This window comes from Psittacula echo (genome assembly GCF_963264785.1).
Source record: "Psittacula echo genome assembly, chromosome: 4".
In the NCBI taxonomy this organism is placed as follows: domain Eukaryota; kingdom Metazoa; phylum Chordata; class Aves; order Psittaciformes; family Psittacidae; genus Psittacula; species Psittacula echo.
In genome coordinates, this window is record NC_137738.1 from 35877272 (window position 1) to 35900877 (window position 23606).

The following is a 23606-nucleotide window of genomic DNA, read 5'->3' on the forward strand; positions in this document are numbered from 1 at the left end:
CAACTTCCATGTAGCTTCAAAGGCTGCATCTGGTATTTCTGATCTGAGAAAGAGCTTCTGTGCCTGCAAGCCTTTCTCTTCTTTGTCTGTCTATAGCAGCCTATAGGTATCCTGTCTCCTTAAGACTGTGTCATGATCATGTCTTTAGGCTATCAGCTTACTACAAGTGCATTGCTGTTACAGAAGGCCAACCTATTTGCCTGGGTTCCTTCTACAGCTAGTGGGATGGATGCTTGTGGGTGCTAAACTCTGTTGATCTGAGAGGGAATTTAGAGAACTAATTTAGCTTACATGTGTTACTTCTATATAGGTAAAGTGACAAAAATACAGTAACAAAATACTGTACATTTTAGTACTAAACTTCTGCAGCAATCAAGGATAGTAATTTCCAAGACAATATGAGCATGCATGTTGATTTTTAGCGTTCAAAACGTGTCTATAAATTAGAAGCTCACCTCAGTTTAACTGTGGTGTCACTCCACTAATTCAAACTGAAAAAATATGTTGTGTTTACCTGCGAGACTCATCTCATATATATATAAAAATAATAATCAGCTACATCCTGTATATGCACGCTAGTTACATGAAAATACATATTAGTTTTCTGGTCAGATGTTAGTTATGCATATTCTTTTTTTTTTATTGTATGCATTATTCATAAGAAAAAAGCCTGGTTGGCTGTCGCGGAAAGGACTCAGTCGGAGATCAATGTGATCAGACAAAGCCATTTATTATCGAAAACTAACTCTTTATATACTATTTCTTAAAGTTGTTTTCACTAACTTGGCACATTGTGATTGGATACATATCTGTGTGGCCCTTAACAACTAACATATAATTGGTTAAGCACAGGTGTGAGAACCTGACCTTCAAAGTTTTCCAACAGTCCTCAATTCAGCAACTCAGTAAATTCCAGCTCCTTCTTATCTTGCTGGGATTCTCACTCCCAATGTTTCGCTCCCATCCTCCTTCATCTTTTGTTGTTCCTTAGTTCATGTCGACCTTCACATAGGCACCTGCTGATCTGGGCACATAGCCTTTCTTTGCCAGAAAATCATCCACAGTTGGCTATTGGGTAAATTTATATTGTTATATGCATGATAATTTCTAAACCCTACGTTATTTACTGGATAGACCTGATAGACTGCTCCACTGAATAAATAGAAATCTTGGCACAGTCAACAATTTTGCAAATGCATGTTATTTACATAATCATTTTCACAGAAGTATATGCGCAGTATTTTCAAGATGTGTTTGTGCATAGTGTTAATTAGAAAGGCAATTTATCTTCTAATGGACCCTAAAAGTGATTATGGTCTCCTCAATGTTTTTTTTTCTTTGTTTACAGATTGTGGCTCAAGAGGTTTCTGGGAGTATCTCTTTTGTAAGTGTAGGTGTAGTGCTAAATGCCCATTCATGTTGTTTTCTGGGGTGTTAAATCATGTTTCCTCTCCTTTAAAGATCTGTATTACATTAGTTTCAGTATGAAAGAACTTTTGATATAAGTGTGCTGTGAAAATTTTTGAGAGGGCTGCTACCCCATTCCTCCTCTCATTCTTCCAGTTATTTCTGTGACAAATGTTGTTGCTAAGTCTCAGACTTCTGGAAAAGTTTCATCTTGAGTTATACCTAACAAAATGCAGATTTATGTAATTCAGCTGTTGATTAATGAAGCTATGATATTTGTGACTAAAATATGATTCTTTGATACTATAATTTTGATGAAGCTCAACAGTATGTAAGCTTTTGGGTTTTATTTTTTCCTTCTTTGTCATGCAGTCTTTTTTCTGCCGTGCACCATAGCGGTGAAAGTTTACATGAAATGACTGGAAAATCCAGTAACTATTAATTTAATGTAATATATATTTTAAGTTTGGATAGGTTTTAGTGTCTATATAAGAGGAAAATGAAGGAAAAGCTAAAAAAAAAAAAAAGAAAAGGGAAAAAAAAGGCAGGTGGTGACAGTAGTTTGTCACCCCTATTTGAGCCTATATTTGGATCTGATTTGAGAAGGGATAACTGGCTTCCAGGGTTCTGGTTCTGCCTTGCTTTCACCTTGGCAGCTGAATGTGCTCACTAGTAGAAGTCAGTGAGGAGTGAGGTATGAACAAGCAGCCTGCATGTTTATGCAGATTGCCTAAGGAAAAACTTGCAGTGATTGCTGTCACCCTGTTGTTATCTGAGGCGATGATTGTTCTGAAAGAGGCAGTTGCTGCCCCAACATTTCTGTTAACATAAAGATTGATTCTGCCCTTAGGCATGATTTTGAGGTCTCTGTGGAAGTCCTGAAGCTTTTTCTTTTCCCTTGTAGATACTTGCTTTGCTTCTTTCATGCTTGGCATTAGTAAACATATTTCAAAACATAGGAATTAAAATTGTAGACAAAGGCGTTGCTACATACGGTATTTCTTCAGATTGACCTTACTTGGAGCCGGTGTGTGGGTATATTTTCAGAGAAAGGCTACTGAAAACAAATAATAGGTGTGGCCTTCAAGCAGAATCTGGTGTTGAAATGCTGTTACCGTCACTGTAGGTTATTAGCAGAGAGACATGTATTTTTAGATGGGAAAGATTCTAAAACAGGGGTTTTTTTTTAGTATGTGGTTGGTTGGTTTTTATATAATAAAGCTTCAGTTCAACTTCCCAAGGATATACATTAATCCTTAGATAATCAGAACACTGGGAATTATTTGTACGACAGCTGAAGAAAGCATCTGTAATCCCTTCTGACAACCTCAGTTATTTAGTATTTTTGAAGTTAATTCTATACTTCTAATTATAATCATCTTCAGAAATTCCTAGCACAAACCATATCTGGAAGAATTCTGTAGTAGCTTATTATTTATTATATTTAGCTTCTCCACAGTAGAGGTTTTAAGGTTCTGTAAAAGAAGCTGGATGTTAGTGCCAGAGGCCAGCAGATAATGACATGACTTATTCCACAGCTAGAAGGGGCTATTAGAAAAATTAATTTTTAAGATGTCAAATGCAGTAGATACACAGTTAAAATTAACAAAAAGATGGCATGTCATTTCTGCTTTTTGTTTTTCTGTGATTTATTTCTGCAAACAATAGTTGCTTGAAAAAAAAATGCAGTTACTCCCTGAGTTGTGACAATGATTGAGAGCTGGCTGGGCATCCACCTGCTTGAGTAGGCCTATTTTGTCACCAAATGCATGCTTCTGTAGTCTACAAACCAAATGTGAGGCAGTGGAATTTATTCAAGCGAGAAATACAAATTTACCTCTCGCTGATCAGGATTCCCAACAATTCATCATTTTAATGTATGCTTTGCCTCAGCACAAAAACTTACTTACAGGGCTTTGACTTATTGTGATATGACATGTTGAACAAAGTAACACTACTTGGAGAACAAGTTCTGTTGCAGTCAGCACCACAATTAACCTCATGAATTCTAATGATTAAAATAATTTACTGAAAATGACCTGTCAGAGTATCACCTATTCAATGAGGAGACAGGGGAGAGTACATTCCACCTCATGGCACAGCTGCACAACCAAACGAAGGTCACAGGGTCACATTTCAATATTGAGCTTGTCTTAATGTGCATTCCTTGTAGTATGAACTTCTGACTTTGTTTTTAGTATGTTTAATATATTGATTAGTAAAGGTTTTATTAGTTCACAGCGCTGGAAAAGTAAGGCTAGAAATAAGCACCTCCTGCTTCTTATTTGCTGTATTAAAAATAATCCTTTAGACACAATTTGTTATTGTTTACTTCCTTCCAGCAGGGAAAGATAAACTAGATCTTCAAAGTTGATTTGGTATGAGTAAACAGATGGATATTATGTCAAGCATGGGAGAGTATTTGTTCCTGTTGGAGCCCAGTACTTTCTGACCATCTTCTTTGAAGTATTTCAGGTGTGGAAGATTTAGTGATTAATAACAAATTTACTTATCTGAAGTTATATGATGTTACATGGGATTTTGAGTTAGCACAGCAATACAACAATACACACAAATAATAATGTCAGGACAAATTACACTTTGCAGTGTATAGCAGTTTTAATATACAGTTGAATCATGATGTGAATGTGCTGCTTCTTAGCAGTCTGTATAATACACTCACTGATGTGATTGGCTGTCCCCAGTGGCCAGGAAGGAACACATGGAGTAAGAAGTCAGCTCAAATCCATTGCTGTTCAAAATTCTTTTTGTTCATTGTTCTGTTATTTTATATTCTATGTTTGGCAGACGTGTGTATAAACCACCCTGTGCTAGTCTGGCACATGCAGGAAGACATTTGCTCAGTTTTGATTGATTCAGGGATGAACATTACACAACTGGTTGGTTCACTCAGTTGACATAACCAGTTGATCCAATAAACTGGTTGCAGCTGGCTGTTCCACTCAGCTGATAAAACCATTTATCTAGATGAAAGCCACCCTCTGGGCCTCTTTGTATGGCACTAAGTTCAGTTCTTTTTGCAGCAGCTGTCACCACTCACTCCCTACATCCTTCCATGAGCCTTAGGACGACATTGCCCTTGACCATCACCTCTGAGCCTTCTTTCTTCTATTGTAGGGGTTCAGTGATCACCATTGCTCAAAATGGTACACAATTAAAATTTAATATCTGTCCACCACCTTAGGAAATTCTTAGTGGCACCTTTGCAAGAAATCTTCTCTTCTACAAGTAAGTCAAGCTGAATCCTTGGTGCTGCTGATGGTTCTCTGCACACAAGAACACAATGGTGTCTCATGCAGTGAATTGCAGTGCCTGTTTGCTATACTAAAAACTCTTCAGCTAAACTGGTCCTAAATATCAGGATGACAGCAATCACTGTGGATACTGATGTTGAGTGTAACACAGATCAGACTAAAAAAAGATGGTAATTTTTTCTGAGTAAATATTACATTCAAGAAAATAATAGATTAATAATATCATAATAATCAAATAAAGCCACACAGCTGTCATTTAGAAGCTTAATTCAGGTCAGTCTGCCAACTTATTTTGTTAGAAGGTTTTTCTGCTACATTCATTAAATCAGCAAGAAGGTTCCTGTTTTCTGTGTATCTAAAAACAGGTACAGAACTTACTCAAGATACAGTACAGTCAGGTGTATATTTCCACTTGTTTGATTTTATTATTTGATTGATGCAAATTTGGACTAACAAATGCTTTGTGAAGTAGTATAGGTTAATTCAGATTTTCATCCTAGTTTCATCTCAGTTTTGGTTGACAGTAAAGGAAAAAAATAGCATGTTTTGACTTTTTTTGTGGTACCATACTTGCTTATTTATTGGAGCAGAACCTTGAAAAGGTTTTTCTGTATCACAGGTTAATATTACAGATACTCAGACAACAGTTAAGCACGAACTGTTTGAAGTTTTGTTTCAATGAATGACAAAATTCACCAGTGTGCTGGAGTGTATCCCATCTGCAAAACTCAATGGACTGATGAATATAGCTCCTGAACAGTCCTGAAATCTGTGTTTTCTCACATCTTTGAGTAATGTCCTACCTGAGCACCAAAAAGCAGATCCTTCCACCATTTTCAAAAACAATACTTAAGTCTGTCATTCTGCTTTCACTGCTTTGCGTTTATAAACAGCAGCAGGAGAGAAGCAAAGTACTTCAAGTGCAACAAAACTGGACAGATGCAGTTCCCTTACGCTAGACCATTTTTAGATTTCAGAATGCTAATTGTTTTGACAGTTAAATAATATGTTTTCAGTCTGTATATTAAATATTATTCTATTACTTGGACTGAGTATTTACTATATATATATTACTATATCTGATATTCATATGAATGACATGAATTGATATGAATATCTTTATCAAAGCCACAATATAATAAAATCTGGTTTAATATGCTGATATTTTCCTGAAAACATATAAACATGTAGTTGGTCACAGACTTGGGAGAAGATAAATGTTAGAAAATTATATCAAAAGTACCCAGAAGGGATAATTTTTAGTAACTTAATAAGCTAACAATTCTTTTTTAAAGAAAGTTGAGATTTCATGCTTATAAATATTTATGATCTGTGAGCCAAATATTTATTTGATAGATTCTAAAATATTCACAATTCTGTACTCTCAACCAGATGGCAATAATATACCCGCAGCATTTTATACTTTTAAAACCTATTTTAGGGGTATGTTAGTGGAACACACTTTTATGCCAAACACAAAAATATTCATTTATTTTAGTTAATATGTATTCATTCTTTGGTTGACTTCAAATGAAAACATTCTGTTCTACTATAATATATATATATATATGTAATGCAATTTCTTTCCTGGAGAAGAATCATGTACAGTCTTGGACCTCTTGAGTGAAATTTTGGCCCTGCTGTGGAGAACATGGATTCACTGCTGTGGTGGGACCAGGCTCTTTTCCAGTGTGCCTTATTTGTCAGTCATGATAGTCCAGGCACAGCAAACCTGAGACACTTTTGGGCCAGATGCCACTTGGAAGTTGAAGGCAGCATTTGTAGCAAGGCTGTAGCATATGATGGATTGGAAATGTACGGTTTCATGGGGGCTCCTGTATAATCCCTTGCTGTGGAAAATGAGCGGGTAAGAACTAGAAGGGCTTGCTATAAGTATGTAGGAATGCATTTATACATCCTACTCCATCCTGTCTTTCAGTGGAGAGGTAGGGACCCCTGGAAAGCCTTTCTGATGCCCTGCCTCTGGGCTACAGCACACCTAGTGCAACCCCTGTGTCTCTCTCTTCAGCAGGTGTAGTATGAATCTTGTGGCTCTTGATCCTTTTGTATTTTTGGAGTGTGGTTTATGGAGTCAGGATTGTTGATACTGTATCAGCTATATTGGTTTTGGCTTCGATTTTTAAAATAATGCTTTATCATGTAATTTTTCTCTGATGCACTGCTTCTTAAATTATGTGGTTTAATGGAAATGTCAAAATGATCAAAACAGTTTTCTCTTTATATTACTTAGTGACACAGAATCATCTAGTACTGGTGATTTAATGAACTACGTACAGAGCTAGACTAATCTGGTTCTTCTCCATATCACCAAAAAGTCTTCAGAAAAGGTTATTTAGATATTTGGAGTTTTATTCCTCAAATCATGGCACTGACTGTAGGTCCTCCCTCCTTCTCCTCCTGGAGAAGCCTTTTCTTCCTCTGAACTCTTTCTTTTCCATTTTCAATCTTTTCTTTCTTAGCTTCATTATTCTCAGTGTTTTCCTTCTCCATTGCTTTGTTGTGCAGTGAAATTTATTTACTATGTTTTCCCAGTAATCTTTGATGGGTCACTAGAGTAATTATCTGGTGAGTGTTGTTTGGATACAGGCCTCAGGCTTCTGAGGTCTTCTGGGTTTTCCTGGTGTTTCACACTTTGTTAAATCATGTTTGGAGCTCCCTTCTGTTTTACAAGGCATCCATTTCTACATCAGTCCTGGTTATTTTTCTGATGAAAGGGCTTACCAGTATTTCACAGACAGACAATAGAGCACCACTATTGAAGATCCCGGGTAGCCTGAGTCCACCAATTGCTAAGAATTAAGATCATTATTAAGATATTATTTTGGACCATGTGCTGTGTTTCCCTTGGTCCTGATGTCTGGAGCATATGCTATGAAAAAATTTACCTATTTACGGTTACAAAACTGCTGATGCCCAGACCACTCTGAATTGGGTGTGAAGGAAAATTGTGATCAGGAGGACTTGGCAGACTTCCACTCTATCTGAAAACACCATGCAGTTTGTAATGTCAATATACTGCAAAGGAATGCTATATGTTAAAATCCTTCCTTCTCATTTCTAAAAGCCTCATGTAAAGTATACTGTACTCAGACCCAGTATTTGTGATCAACTGGTGTCTTGCTTCCACCATCTGCTTTTACAAAACTATTTTTACCTTAACAAGTATCCGTGGCTGCTGCTGAGTGGCCCTTTGATGTTCAGTCAGTCACAGACAAGAATAAAATTGCATAATAGACTATAATTTCTTGTCTGATCATAATCTCAGCCTTGTGTGCTGGGTGATTTCCTTCAAACTAATTGACAAAAGCACTGGCACAGGGAGTGCTTGGCTGCAGCTGTGTGCCTGTTTTGTCAGAAAGACAGAATGAAAAGAAATCTTGAGAAGTGTTGAAGTGTTTATGAAATGGAGATGCATCGTCTGGGAATATTCATAAAATGAAGAATTTAGATTTTTGGGGTTTTTTTGGTGGGTTTTTTTGGTGGGATTTTTTTTTTTTTCAGCAAAAAAGACTGTGTGTTCTTTCAGGTCTCAAACCAGGTTTTGAAAATGAGCAAATCCCATAGAAGACTATGTTGCTCTTCTAGCATCATTCCTTCTGACCACATGAACAATGGAAACACAGCACAGGTTCCAAAATAATAATTTATACCAGCCTCCCACATTTTCTTCAGAGAGCTGAAAGATGTCAGCACTGTCAGCATTAAAAGCCAAACAATGTTAAGACAGATTCTGCTGTTTCAAACTGCATTGTGCCTCATGTGCCTCACAGAAATGGTGATGCATTTCTGTCTTCCACCCATAGATGTAAGGTATGCAAAATGGGATTTTTGCACGAGAATTTGTGGAACTCTGCTATGTAGGTTGTAGGTACATTTTGGTAGCAGCATGACCCCCTGCCAAAGGTTACACGCAGCCTGTTTGCTGCCTCTCACTAAGCTTCAGCTTTCCCAATGTAAAGCAAAAAACAGGCCAGGTATAGAGAATTACATTTAATCAAACACAGAGTTATTGTTCTGCTTGTGCAGAAATTTTAACTTCATGCCTTGCTAGTTACAATGAAAATTCTGAGCTTCTGGTTTTTTGGAAAAAGTATGAATTTTGATCTAAGAAAAACAAAATTTTTTGATTTTTTTTTTTTTTGCCATGGGCTTTCATTACAGCAAGAAGGAACCAATTCACCCTGTCATCATCAGTTCAGCTGTTAATTCTCATTTTAATTTATGTGGCTCTTGCTTTTGTCAAAGCAAATCTTTAAAATTATTTTCTTTATCTGATGTCAGAGGTCCTTTGATCTATCATGGTGACAAGCTAAAACTTCAGATTGTGAGGCCTTCTTTTTAATGGTGGTATTACTCTGTATAGCCATATTAGTCCTTAATAAAAACCCAACATACATTCATATTTTTTTTTAGCTTTAGTAAAATATACTGTGAAATTATAAGCCTGCAGGCCTTGAAATGATAGAATGATATGGGTTGGAAAGGACCTTAAGATCAGCTACTTCCAACCCCTGCCACGGGCAGGGATGTGTCATCCTAGACCATGTCGCCCAGGGCTCTGTCCAACCTGGCCTTGAACACTGCCAGGGATGGAGCATTTACCACTTCTTTGGGCAACCTCTTCCAATGCCTCACCACCCTCACAGTAAAGAACTTCTTCCTTATATCTAACCTGAACTTCTCCTGTTTAAGCTTAAATATCTAACTTCATGTCATCTGTGGACCTGGATCTAACAGAGAGAAACAAGTCATTACGTCATCTTTTTCAAAGTTGCTGAACAGTAAAGTTAAATCCAGAAAAACAGATCGGCAGTGGTAAAGTGATGAGAAAGATATACGGTAAATATGTGGCACAGTATAGCTCCACATGGTTTTCACTGGTGTGCATATCTGTAATATATACGTGCCTTGGCTCTGCTTAGTGTTGATTAAAAAAACCCAACAAAACAGGAGCAAAGTTGCTTGTACAGTATCAGAAATGTTTCACAACTTTTACCCCATCGTATTCAACTGACATACTATATCCATCACCCTTTATCAGTCTAAGGCCTCATGCTCTATTTTGACATTTCATTATGATTTGGTGTTTCTAATTTTTCATATTTGAATAGTATTTGAGTCATGTTCCCAGTAGGCATTTTTGTGTCCCTACTCTCATCTTGCTTAGCAAGTTTCTGTCTACATCTGCTTGGTGAATAAGGATTTCACTTTGTATTGAAATAACTACACTCTGAGTTGGGGATTTTATTCATACATATGTATCTCTCTATATATATGTGTGTACGCACTCACTTTTATGCATTTCATATAATTAAAGGGTGATTGTAAATGACTACATTGTATATATTTTAAATAGAGCAAATTAATTTTTATGTGTTCAGAGAATATAGCGAATTCATAGAATTCTGGTGTGACACTGGGATATTTGAAATTGTGTTGCTTTTTTTCCAGCTAAGTAGCAGTTTTAAAGTGGGAATGATAGACTGGTTTTGGCAGTCAGTTCTGGCCATAAGTTTTTGCCTGGCACAAGTGGCTGCTGGGTATTTTCTTGTGTCAGGGACTTAGAGGTATTTAATGCGGGAGTGTTTGTTATTTTGTGGGATAGCAAAAGTAAATGTTAAAAAGAACCCCCAGCCAGCAGCTCTCTGCCTCACACAAATATGCACACCCTCTCTGACACTTGAGATTTATAGCATGTTTTGAGACTGGCAGATTTGCTGTGGTTGAAGAGATGTTCCATTTCCTCTTGCCTCCCTCTTGCCTTTTCCACAAGTGGCACTGGGGCAAGTGGCGGCTGGGCTGGGACTAGGCCAGGACAATGTGGAACTAATTGTTTCTACACAGACATTCCAATGGTATAGATACCATTTTAGTTCATGTTCTGGTATGGATTTTATAAATTTTTATACGTTTGCCCTATACTGAACAACTAACAAACTTCATGAAGTTAGAAAGCTCCGTCCTTAGTCAAGTGTGATGTCCTTGGTTCAGCAGCAGCAGTCACTTTTTCTCCTTCTTAGTAGCTGGTGCAGCGCTGTGGTTTTGACTTTCGGCCTGGGAATAATACTGATAAAGCTGATGTTTTCAGTTGCTGGTCAGAATGTTTACCCTGACCAAGGACTTTGTGAGTCTCATGCTCTGCCAGGGAGGAGGGGAAGCCGGGATGAAGCAGAGACAGGACACCTGACCCAAACTAGCCAAAGAGGTGTTCCATACCACAGCACGTCATGCCCAGGATGTAGAACGGAGAGTTCCCGGAAGGGCTGGAATGCTGCTGGGTGGGGGTTGAGGTACCGGTCAGTGAGCGGTTGTATTCTCTTGCTTGTTATTTCCTTTATCATTATTACTATTGGTGGTAGCAGTAGTGATTTGTGTTATACCTTAGTTACTAAACTGTTCTTATCTCAACCCGTGGGAGTTGCATTCTTTCGATTCTCCTCCCCGTCCCTCCAGGAGCGGAGGGAAAAAAGGTGGGGGTGGGGTGGGGGGAAGTAGAATGCGTGGTTCTAATTTACGGCCTGGGCTTAAACCACGACATTTGACAGCTGCTTTATTCAATTGTAGATTTGTTTAAGTGAATCATCAGCTATCCACTAATGCTTCTAATATTTAGCCGAATGTAGATGCCATAAGAATTATGTGATAAATATCCTGGGGAACTGCAAATGAGCGTAACTGTTGAAATAGCGGAATCTCACTACTGCAGTCTTTACCTTGCAGTCCCTTTTCTAGCCTTAAACCTGTTGCAGTAGTTCTGCTTGAGATTTTCTGACCCTTACAAGTTTTATTTAACTCATGCAGACTTTGCAAAAATACTGGCCCATTCTTCCACAGGACAGGGGTAATTTAAAAGCTGCAATAATATACGTTTTATTTTTAAATCTAATACTTCTTATTAATACAGAAAGATGTAGCTGTAAATATGTAGAGTTTAAAGAGTCTTACCCATATCTGAGCACATTAAAGAATGGCATAAGTCTCTTTTAAATAAAACACAAATTTAGCTTAATTCTGTATCAAGGAAGTTCAAGGCAGCTTTGTGCTGATATAAGCAGCCAGTAAATCAAGATAAAAATAGCTAGAAAAAATAGCATTTTCAAGAGACTTTTAAAGGAAATGCCAGCATAATTGTAGTGTTGGGTTAGCTAGCTTTGCATTCCTCTATAGAGAATTTGGGTATAGTAAAACTGAGTGAATTATTCACAGGAAGTAATTCACTAGACAAATTTAGCTTCTGTCTTGGATTAAGAGGCATACTTCCTAGGACAAAATTAGGTTACTGTGAGAGTTGCTGAGTTTAAAAAGTGCCTTACTGCAATACAAGAAAGCAACTGCATGTGCATGCATATTTCTGGAGGAAAAGTACTGCTGCGCTCTCATCTTTTTTGTTTGCCTCTATTCTTGGTTTGAATTACTTGGTAGCAAGGAAGAGTCAGGAGGAAACTGTTAACCTGACTATTTGCTAGATTTTACTCAGTGTTACATTCAAGTAACACCGGTTGGAGTACTTGTATGGAAATACAAACCCAGGATATCTACAAAGGAGCTGCCATAGTTGTTCAGAACAAGAGTCTGTTTAACCCCAGGTATTACTTTCATCAGCAATGACCTTAAGCAGACTGACCCGTCTGAAGAAGGATGATAGGGCAAGCATAGATGATATTTCTCCCTGATGTTCTCACAGCTATCTTTAATTAAATGACATGAGCTTTAAAATGTATTTCCCCAAGAATGGGAAAAGAAAATCTTGTGACAGTATCTGTATCTGTTAATTTTAATGTCCTTGCAGTGATAAGCTTCTCTTTGGCTCAGCATGTGACTTGAAGACATAGCATTCCTAAGCTCAAAACCTATATATAAGCTATTTATTTCATAACAATTTATATTATCCTGTCCTTTTCAGTAGGGAGATTACTGGGCTGACTATGCAGTAACTGCCAGTTTCTTTTCTCCCCATCAGCTGAAGTTATTAGTCCTCCATCTACCACTTCTCTGGCAGAGCTTTCCCAAAGGTCTGTTGCTGGTACTGTCAGCAAACATCTCATTTTTGCCTTTTTTGAACCTAGTTCCCACAAGCTTAATATGATGCCCCCTAAATCTTGCAGTGAAAGTGAGTGCCCAACCCCTGCTCAACCTTTCCATGCTCCTCATGACTTGTATAAAACTGTCATCAGTATTTATAGCATTTATGAATACTACTATATTGCTTTCCATAAACAGTTGTTTGAATAAAAGTCAATCATGATTGATACCCAATCTTAAAATTTCAGTTAATAATCAAGGAACATTTTTTATGATACTCATTTAGTGTTAGCTAGAACTAAAGATGTTTCCATCAGAGACTTTATTCCCTGCTAGGGAGAGAAATAACCTCTCCAAGGATGGGGTTTTATAGACATTGTTTATGTCAGATTACTACATTGCTCTCTATATGTGACTACATCATAAAATCGTTTGTTAGGTGAAGGTAATTTACAAATGATCAGAAGCAGGCAAATTACTCTAGCTTAATGAGTTGCCAGCGTAGGCTCTTTTTCTGCTGCGGCTGTGAAGTTGGCTTACATTAATGTGCATTAATTTTACTGCACAAATGCAGCGACTGGGGAGGCCTAATGCTGCCAGTTATCATGGCTCAGCAGTGAGTGGCAACTCATTAAGTCACGCTTGACTTCATGGCATATACCTCTCAGTCTGGACCTGACGCAAAATACACAGCAGGTCGTTTTGCCAGGAAGACATCATACCAGTGCATCAGCATCTAGAGTGGCAACACACTCATCTTGGGGCAGTGTTTAAAAGTGTTGATTTTTCAGCCATACAGACTGAATGTGTGAAATTATTGTCTCTGAGACACTATCTCACTCCTTGCGTTGACAGCAGAGGTTCTGCAGTTGGATTTCACTCTTTATAGAAGAAGGGAATTCTTGACAGGATGTTCAGTGCAAGGGCATCAAGACTGGGGATCTTGCTATCTCAACATTGCTCCAATTTGTCAGAATTTGGCAGCTTTTTGATGAAAAGTCATCTGAGAGCTTTCTTGGAGACAGTTGAGGGTGGTTTTGCTAATTGATGAAAGGGCTATATGAATACCATGTGGGACCGGTTATTCTAATGCTGATGAGATTCTATTTTATCACATATGTATATCAAGAAAAATATCAGGCAAGCCAGTTGGTGAGAATTTTGAACAGCCTCCAAAGCTGCACTTGATGCAGTGGAAGTAGGATAGGATGGAGCTGGCTGAACCATTCTGCTTTCCGGTGCTCCTGGGAGCAAAAAGGGTTGGGAAGGTCTCCTGTTCTAATGCAGAACCTAGATACACAAATCTGTTAAGAAAAAGACTGCGACCAATTCCAGGCTGTTGGCGCTGCTGTGGAAAGACATTTCACAGAACTTTGCAAAATGTTGTTTAACCATTTAATTGGACTTTCAATAACATGTGCTGACTGAACGTTTTATAAAAGCCTGCCACAGCTCTGAACTATTCTTTAGAGACTTGACCTAAGCTTGCAGAGTCTCCCCATCTCATCTTTTTTGTTCCTATTTAATCTTTTTCTTTACTTCTTTCCCTTTTTGCAATTCCCTTGACACACTGAAAACCAGGAAGTAACAATAAAAAGTTGTGGCACAAGATTTACTGCCATTACATTATATTGTGTTCTGCTACTAGTTTCTTGCGGTAGATATATCCTACAGTTGCGTTTCTACAATTTAGGTTATAGAAATTCCAGGCAGCAACTGATTTTCACTTGTGTCTTATGTTCATTAAAGATAAAGATTAAAATAATAGAACAGTATCTCACCATGAGATAGAGTATGCAAGAATCCCAAGCATCTGAAAAATATGTTCTTATTTTATTTATTGAAACAAAAAAGATACTTGGAACAGCTGCCTCCAGCCTGTTCCTTGAGAGGTGATGTGCAGTCATGCCATAACGGAGGGACTTACAGAACATTTCACAGTACTGTAGCAGGTAGCTAGGATTTTGCATTACCTTAATATCTACCTTCTTTTCTTTTATCCTTTCCATGCATTTTCCTGTTTTTAATCTGCACTAAACTGGTTCATTTTACTGGATAAATTATTAATCACAGATTATGAGAAAAAAATCATATTGAGAAGGGACAGTACTTTCTAGTGTGAAATAGTTTTGCTGTGGGTTTTTGAGTGGAGAAGAGCGGTGTTCTGAAGTCATGTTTTGAGCCAAAGAGGAAAAGATCACCACAGACAGATACTGTCACAAGACTTTTTTTCCCAGTCTTAGGAAAAGACATTTCAAAGGTCTTGTCACGTTTCCTCAGTAGGCAAAAGGCTTTTAAAAATAATAGAAAAAAATTACACATATTTCACCCCATCCTTGCGTTAATCTTTGCTTACATTCTTTTTGTCTCTAGGAAGAATGGTGAATAAAAAGTACTTGAAGCAGCCATAATTATCAGGGACACGATACAATTGCTCAGCAGTAGGGTCTTAAATATGTACATTCTTTTGCATCAGATCATAAATTGTAGGTTATAGCTTTTGTTTGGTATGCAGTGAAGCAGGATTGTCTGATTCACTACTTTAGGAAGAAAAAAAATTGAGTAGTTTCTGTCAAATCTGAAAAGGAAATTTGTGTTTTGTATGTAGCAGTGTAAAAACATCAACAAGTTTCTTTGCATTATTGGCACAGTTCAGTTGTTTTGGTTTTATATATTGGGATTGTGCCTGCACAGTTTGTTCACAAGCAAGGCCTAAGCTTCTCCAAAATGCAATATTTATCTTCTCGATTCAGAACTAGAAAACCTGTCATATTGATGGCACTGGGGGTTAAAGTGTTGGTATTTTTGGTATGAATTCCAAACAAGAAAGGCTGCTGAATGCCAGGACTCTGAGAAATGGCCTGTTGAGATCCAACAGCTTTCTCCAGCCTTCACATGAAACTCTAGAGCTCCCCTACAAATCTGCCCCATGTACTTGAGTCTGAGTTTAACCAATTTGTATCTTCCTTTGCTTAAATTTCAATTGTGTTGGTACTAACATGCTGAATTGTAAACAGGCACAGGTGAAATGCACATTTCTTTCAGTATCCCAGTTACATGTGTAGCAACTTCCAGCGCAACGGATGGACAGATGCCCAGGACCAGTATTGTCTTGAAAAAAAGATTGTCTTGAACCTAAGATTTTAGTCACAATCATCCTCACTTATCTTCCCTTCACTAACAATTCTTGTGTTACTTCATGGGGAAAAGTTATTCATCATATTGTATCCTCAGTGATTGAATTGTGCTGCTGACTCAGTTTTAGTAGTGGATAGGAATTGGGAAATTCCCCTGAAAATATTCAAAACTTACTAAACTACGAGTATTCCCTTATGTAGCGCTTGCTGATCCTTCCAAACAGGAGATTATTACTGTCCAACTGTTAAATGTAAAATAAAAATCGTTGCGTGAAGATATACACCTTACGTATCTGAAAGATGTAGTGAAATCTTAACATATTTCTTTTTTATTTGCTCTTTCAGTTATACCGCTTTCCTCCATTCAGTACTGTGCTTAACGTATGGACTTGAAAGTGAGATTTTAAAGATATATAGAGATTCAAGTTGATGCAAGAGAGATTTACAAAAGCACCTAGATACATCTTGGTCCCGGTGGGAATCAGATCCTTGTGATATTTACGGAGATTATCATTTGACATGACAGTCAAGTCTCACAAAGTTTCCTTTTATCAGACAAGCTTTATTGCTTGTCACCTCTTACAGATGTGGGAGTAGGGAGACTGATCCAAATGGACCCTCCTTTTTTCAGCTTTCTTTAGCTACTTCTTAATTTTAGTAACTTGATTTATTTCTTTTGGATTTCAATCAGCAATTTAGGCCTCATCTTCTGTTAAGCCAATACTAATTTCCAGTGGACAAACTTTAAATTGTAACTCTTTTCAAAGTACGTATTCTTTGGAAGAGGTCTCAAATGTCTGCATAACTTCACCTGTGATCTCTTGAATAACGTGTTCTGTTAGATGTATCAACTTGATAGTGATTATTCGATTGAGGTGAAATGTCAAAAAGAAAGTAAGTTTCTTTTACTTAAAAAGAAGCTTGAAATATTATATTAATTAAATTCTGGTTTTATTCCACAGACTGAAGTTTTGTGTTTAATCTTTTTATTCTCTATGCAAGTAAGCAAAGGTCTCTTCTGTTCTTTTACATTAAAGAAACTTTGTGGATTTCAGACTTTATAATAGAATAAACGTGTTTAAGGGCAAAATATTTGCGAATTAGAACTTTCCAGCAAGCAAAGTTTGCCATTCTAGCGTTTTTCTGAGTTAGCTCTTCAGGCTTATAAGACAGGATTGTAATCTTTGCTGTGGTGTGCAAAGTGTTGGACTCACACACCCGTTTTCAACATTTGCTTGTGGTTACAATTGTGAGACTGAAAATTCCGCTACCTCATACAGGTTGGGAAAAGGAGACTGTATCTGTTGGAAGTGGATAAAAATAAACTTATTTGAGGAAAGAGATGGGAATTGTTGACGATGAACATGAATTATGCTTGCGGTAGATGTGTTGGATTTATACTGTCCTTAAAAATGGGTACTGCATTATAATCAACTTAAATGACACTTGTTTATGCTTCTTTTGTGAAGTGCTTTCCTTTTGCTAACACATTTGATTTGCAGTCAGTGCACTTGCTAACTATTTTTTATTTCCAAAACCAATAGCAGTGGATTTTGTGAGACTAAAGAGGATTATTGATTAGGAGGAAACCTTTGGAGGTGCACATTGTGCATTTTATGTGTGTATGTTAACATATCTATATAAATGTCTAAATGTATGCTCATATGCCGTAGTCAGATAGTCAAAGCTTAGCATATTAAAAAAGTTTATTCTCCATTGATTTAACTATATATTTTGCTACTGGCCCAGATAATGTTATTTACAGCTGAGCATTATGAGTATTCCTGGAAAAGATGGGAAAAGTTCAGTTCTCATTAGCTGGAACTCCGTTTTGTCATATAAATCCTCCTTACCTTTCCAAACCACAATTAAATAAAATCCAAATTCTGCTGATTTTACTGAACTGTCTGAATATACAGCTTTTCACAGTTTAGCTATTTCCAGAACACCTGTAAATAGAAATCATAACCAGTAGCTCAATCTACTACAGGAGACTGTGTAGCATACTGCAGGGCATTTGTACTGCACCCTGCCTGACACAACATTATGCAATCTTACCCTCCACTCTTAAGAGAGTATTTTCAAGTGCTAACCTTAAAATGTTGTGCTAAATTTTACTGGCAAGTGGCCTTGTCCCTTAAAGATTAGACAAATCTGAATTGAAGATGTGAAATTGCAAATATTTACAACCTTCATTGCTCAGCAAGACAATGGCAGCGTTCTGAGCCATACTGAAATGGTCTTAAAATGTCTGACTTTGGAGTGGTTGGGTAGACAGTGTGTTTGAAAACTCACAGTTTTAAAAAGAGTTGTATCTTGAAAGAATATAAATACTTTTGAGCTTCTGCTTCTGTCAGTCATCAAAAATGCAAAGGAATAACATCTTCAGCTAAAGGATTGCAGTGGGAACAGGAAATAAATCTTTAAGGCTGGTTGTTACAATCAATACCCACGTTGTTTAGGTGACAGGTACCCACTGTCTAATTGATATAAATGATTTTTTGTTTTATACTGGGTTTTGCTAATTCCTTTGCTTCCTGCCTCTGGAGCTATTGGTTGAAGCAGTCCTCGGGGGACACGACTGCTGTTCATACAGTCTCTGTGACTGATATGGATGTAATGGGTTTTTTTCCCATTTCGTAGTTCTTGTAGTTATTCCCCTGACCATGGGCTCAATGAACGCTTTCAGACTCCTTATGAAAAACACCTCTGCCAGCTGAATGGCAGGAAGCTTGTGGGTTTGTTTGCCAGACTTCACTGGCTGCATAAAACAGTTGCTGCAGCTCTAAAAATGATATGACTGGTGCTGTAGTGATTTTCTGCACTGAAGGTGGATGCCGGCAGGAGTTATGTACTGCAGATATTTTAGTGAACTCTGAAAAGACCATGCTGTAATACAACACTCCCAAACATTTCTGCTAGTGTGTGATTTTTCTCTCCATCATTATCTTCTGTAGAATTATATCTGTGGGAAGCCAGTTTATACAACTGTGCTTTACTGTGTAACAAGGAATTGTTTTTCCCTTGTATTATTTAATATATGTTTGGCTCTAAAGCTTACCTCAGTTTCCTGCAATAGTTTGTTTTATGCAGTGGGCAAGAGCGTGAGAGGGCACAGAAATAGTGTGTGGGCCATGCCACTGAGGTTAGGACTGAACTGAAATGTATTTTACCAGTTAGCAACTAGTTAGACAGCTGCCTAGCTGGGTCTTTTTTGATTCTGACTGTTCTCTGTAATTTCTAACACTACCAAGGAGTTAGAAAACATGTGTTTTTTATTTATTGATCACTAACTATTCTGTGGTGGGTTTCAGAGTGGTATACTGGAGTATTAATAGCTTTTCTCTGAAAGTAGTACATGCTCCCTGAAATAGAAGAGTAAGCCTCTTGTAGTCACTAGTACAACCTTGTCATGAGAAATGTTTGCTTTAAAAGGTGTTTTACTCTTCTTCAGTGTTCGTCAGGTTCAACTCCAGCCATGGTTTCCCTGTGGAGGTTGGTTTGGATGCCAGCATCCTCCAGCTGAAAGAGGTGGTTGCCCAGCGACAGGGAGTTCCAGCTGACCAGCTGCGGGTGATTTTTGCAGGGAGGGAGCTCAGCAATGACTTGACACTGCAGGTAAGACTCCCTTGGTAGCTTTGCTTCTGGACTGCTGCCAGCTACACTGCCTCTACGTCTAATGCTGCCAATCTGGCATTCATGCCTGAGATCTAATAGAATAAATAGTGCCTGGGGATTCCTTGAACTTTACTCCACATTGCTTCATTAATTCTGACCTTCTTAATTATGCATTAAAACAGCAAGCAGGAAGGATAGGGGAAGAGAGAGAATACAAGAGAGAGAACATGAGAGAGAGCTGTGCCTAGTGAATAAATGTTTACTGACTACAGAAGCAAGCCATGCACAATTTCTGTATCTGTTCAATTTCTATCTTACTTGTTCCATTTGAATCTTAATGAAGAAGGATGTGAATAAATTGCTCTAAATCAAGCTGCACAGTCATCACATTTTATAGAATTTGTAACCCAATTGTGACCCCTGGAGGATAGCTACAGGGCTGCTGCTCCTCCATGTGCGGCTGCGCCTATGCAGGTGAGTGTGCTGCTGGAGGGATGGTTCCAGATCAGAAAGCCCACAGAACTACTGAACTCAAAAACTCTATGAAGCTAAGAGAGGAGCAGAGATCATGGAAGAGCGGATATAAGTAGGTATCTGAATTTCAGCTCCTGAAGGTCAGCTAATTGTTCTCTTCCATAAATGCAGCAGGGTGTTCAGCTGTAGTAAGCAGTAGTAAGCATGGAAAGATAGGTTTAGCTTTCTCTTCCTTGTTACCTTTGTTACTATTACCAGTGCTGCCGCAGTTGCTTTATAAATATTTTGTTTATCCTGTATGTTGGTTTGGGAGTTCACTCAGATAGCCAGGGCTTAGCATAAGGTCACACATTTAAGACATTTGGGGAATTTGGGGAAACCTACTGGCCTCTCGACAAAGTACAGATACTGATTTAATTAAATTGTTGCCCTTCTGCCGTGGTATCAAAAACCTGCAGATGCAGTCTGTAGTAGTGCAGGTGATTATATGAACGATCCCTCACAGGCAGAACTATTAATTGGCACTCATATTTCAGAAGTTCTGCTGTACTTAGAAAGTCTGCTAAGCCTGGGTACAGAAGGTCACTACTGTATTGATGACCTATCACTGTTTCTCCTCGAGTATGATATTTATTGCTTTTCAAAGGGTTTTAGGGAATTCCAACACACAAAGGAAGGTATGGAAATGTGAATTGTTGTCAGTCTCCAATACATCACCTGTGGATAATATTGATACAGATATTTGTGGCATAAACAGCATTGTGCCGTCAGTTACTTATATGTGAAAACATATATATGAAAATGCAAGAAAAAAATAATGTGAATTCTAGAAATTGTCATTTTCTAAATCTGATATCTGTGTTGTTCTGTCAGAAGCTTCTGAACCACGTAACATTTCCTGGAAGCTGTAGATATTGCTGTTACTGCCATTTTATGCCAGCATGAAACAGATTTTGAGCCTACTTTTTCACTTGCAACCAAGTTTGTTGTCAGCTACAACATACAATCTGTTGTCAGGGTAAACTAAAAATTGCTTTTCAAGTATACAAGTCTGCTGATGATTTAATTAATTTCATTTGAATGCCAGAATTACCATGTGTAGCCAGGAATTTTTATTACTTAGAAAACTGAGCCTAGACTCATTGCTTTGACTTTTGGCTTATAAAGCAGCTAAGAAGTTCAGAAGCTGTTTCAGATGGTATAATCCATACACCTCTATTTAATCGTCTTCAATATTGCAAGCATTAATATAATCAGTGGTGTATCAACTGTATTTTTATTCTTGATATTTAATGAAGTGTATTTTACTCTGCTTCTGTGTTTGCAGTTTTTTCTGTCATATATTTGTGTATGTGTAGTTCTTTATTGTGGAAATGTGTCTGCATAAAAATAGCAGTTGAGGGCTTGAGGTGTTTGAGTTCCTATGGTAGGCTGTTTGTGGCTTTTTGCATAAGAAGCTGAATGCTAGTAAAACTTGAGTGCTACTGAAACACTAGCTGCTGGCATTTAATTGCATCTGTAATTTCAGAGTGAACATCACGTATGAACAAATTAACTAGCTCTTGTTTTCTAGGCCTAGGGATTTGTATGCGGAATAAAACAAAACAAAACATAACATAGATTTGTACTGAGTTGACACTTTTAAGTTATTTAATTTTATGGTAAAGTAGGATTTCTAGTAAGTCCATTTTATCCTTCCATTTCTCATAAATTACTTCTGAACTTATTTGCCTGAGATACTGTGGGAGAATGTAGAGGTCAGGAAGGAGAACTAAAGGAGTATTACAGATAATGAGATTATAGAGGACATGGGAAAAGCTTGCAGGATAATTGCAGGATTAGGTGGCAGGGATATACGAAATACTGCAGGATAGCAAACTTTATTGGTTACACGGCTCACAGAACAAGTAGATTTGGACTGACAGCTACTTTAGGATCTCAGGCAATTGATACAAAACATAACTGAGAATGTGAAAGCTGCATTTGTTTTTCTGTTTGGAGAGAAGGAAAAATCTTTCATGGTAGCTGAAACCTGTGAAAACAAACAAACAGAAAAAGAAGCTGGAATGGAAAAACATCACAGGGAAATTCTTATAAAAAAGAAACTTGAGGTCTTAAGAGGTAATTTGATACCAATAACAACAGAAGAAAAACTGTAGGAAGACGTGTGGAGACATTTAATTTGGTACCACAGATAAGAGTTTAAGTGTTTTGTCCTTGAAAAATGAGAGGAAGATTAGACACTGATTCACCTCTGCACAGAGGAAATCAGTGTCTTAGCTAGTGACTAAGGGGCAAGTACTGAAATTAGAGCCATGGTAAGGAAAGATTGGTAATGACTGGATGAAGAATGAGACCTGCAAATTTGGATCTCATAAGAAGGAATTAGAGCAATAAGCTGCTTCCTAAAAGCACAGCAAATGGTGTCACTGTAAGGGTGCTAAATATTCTGAAAAATGATGAAGAGCTCCCTGCTGATTACAGTTCACTTTGGCATGAATAGAAGTAATTAATTAATATATGCCCAAAATAGGAATTCTTTCAGACAGCTGTCAAGAGTATATGAGAACAGTGGTAAGATCTTCTTGTGACAGTCATAAGGGCAAAAGAAGAACAGAGCCGTAACAGTCACCAAAGGAATGAACAGGTGGTAGTTGCGTATCAGGAACACTGTTGTGTTGCAACAGGAGGTGACTGCTTATGATAATATTGTCCTTGCCTCCAAGAATAGCAAAATTAGTAACAAGCCTTCTGGAAGCAAAATATATTGATTGATAATTTTGCTCAATGTGAACAAAAAATTTGAAATTTACTACTGGTAATAGAAGCAGTACTATATTAATACAGGCTTCCCCTTTCTTGGAGAACTCAATATTCCTTTGTGTGAAGAAGCTCTTTGCAAACAGTTTGTACGAGATATTCCCTGCCTTGAAGAGCTTACTGTCTAAATGAATAAGGCAGACAAATGATGTGATGGGATCAGTAGCCTGGTTTATTCACAGTCAGTAGCAAAGTAGGGAGGATAGAATTAAGTCTTCTGTTTCCCAATCCATTACCATTTCTTTTTGATGGTGTTTTCTGGTGTCCTCACTCTCCACTGGGACAGCTTCTAAATCAGAGTTAACTTACATTTGACTGGAGCATAGGCTCGAGGCTTGGAGCATAGGCTTCACCTGAATTTGGCTTTGACTGCATCCATCCATATATGTACTTTCCTGAAATTATACACACATTCATGAAACAAACAAACATGACTAGAAGTGTTGTTAAACACTGGCATGTGAGCTGATGAGCGTAACTGAAAATGAGTGAAAAGGAGTGGCATAACTGAAGTGACAACATAAATTATAATCTCTACAGAGAAGGGAAAAGAGCAGTGGTGGGGGAGAAATCGCACTATAAGTAGCGTTAGTGGGCTGCATTTTGAAAGTGATTTGGAAAAATTATACTTCGTTGTGGAAGGGTTTCTGAATAGTGGTCCTGGGTTCAGCAGCAGCAGTCACTTTTTCTCCTTCTTAGTAGCTGGTGCAGCGCTGTGGTTTTGACTTTCAGCCTGGGAATAATACTGATAAAGCCGATGTTTTCAGTTGCTGGTCAGAATGTTTACCCTGACCAAGGACTTTGTGAGTCTCATGCTCTGCCAGGGAAGAGG

At 37.8% G+C, this 23606-nt stretch overlaps 1 protein-coding gene across 1 annotated transcript in view; it reads left to right on the forward strand.

Annotated features, from left to right (window-relative positions):
• The window catches only part of PRKN (parkin RBR E3 ubiquitin protein ligase), a gene marked incomplete at both ends in the record, with an annotated part of 739613 nt that overhangs the window by 123794 nt on the left and 592213 nt on the right, over positions 1-23606 (forward strand). Inside the window, 1 exon segment of the mRNA XM_080615879.1 lies at positions 19317-19480. Coding sequence (XP_080472005.1) covers positions 19317-19480 — 164 coding nt within the window.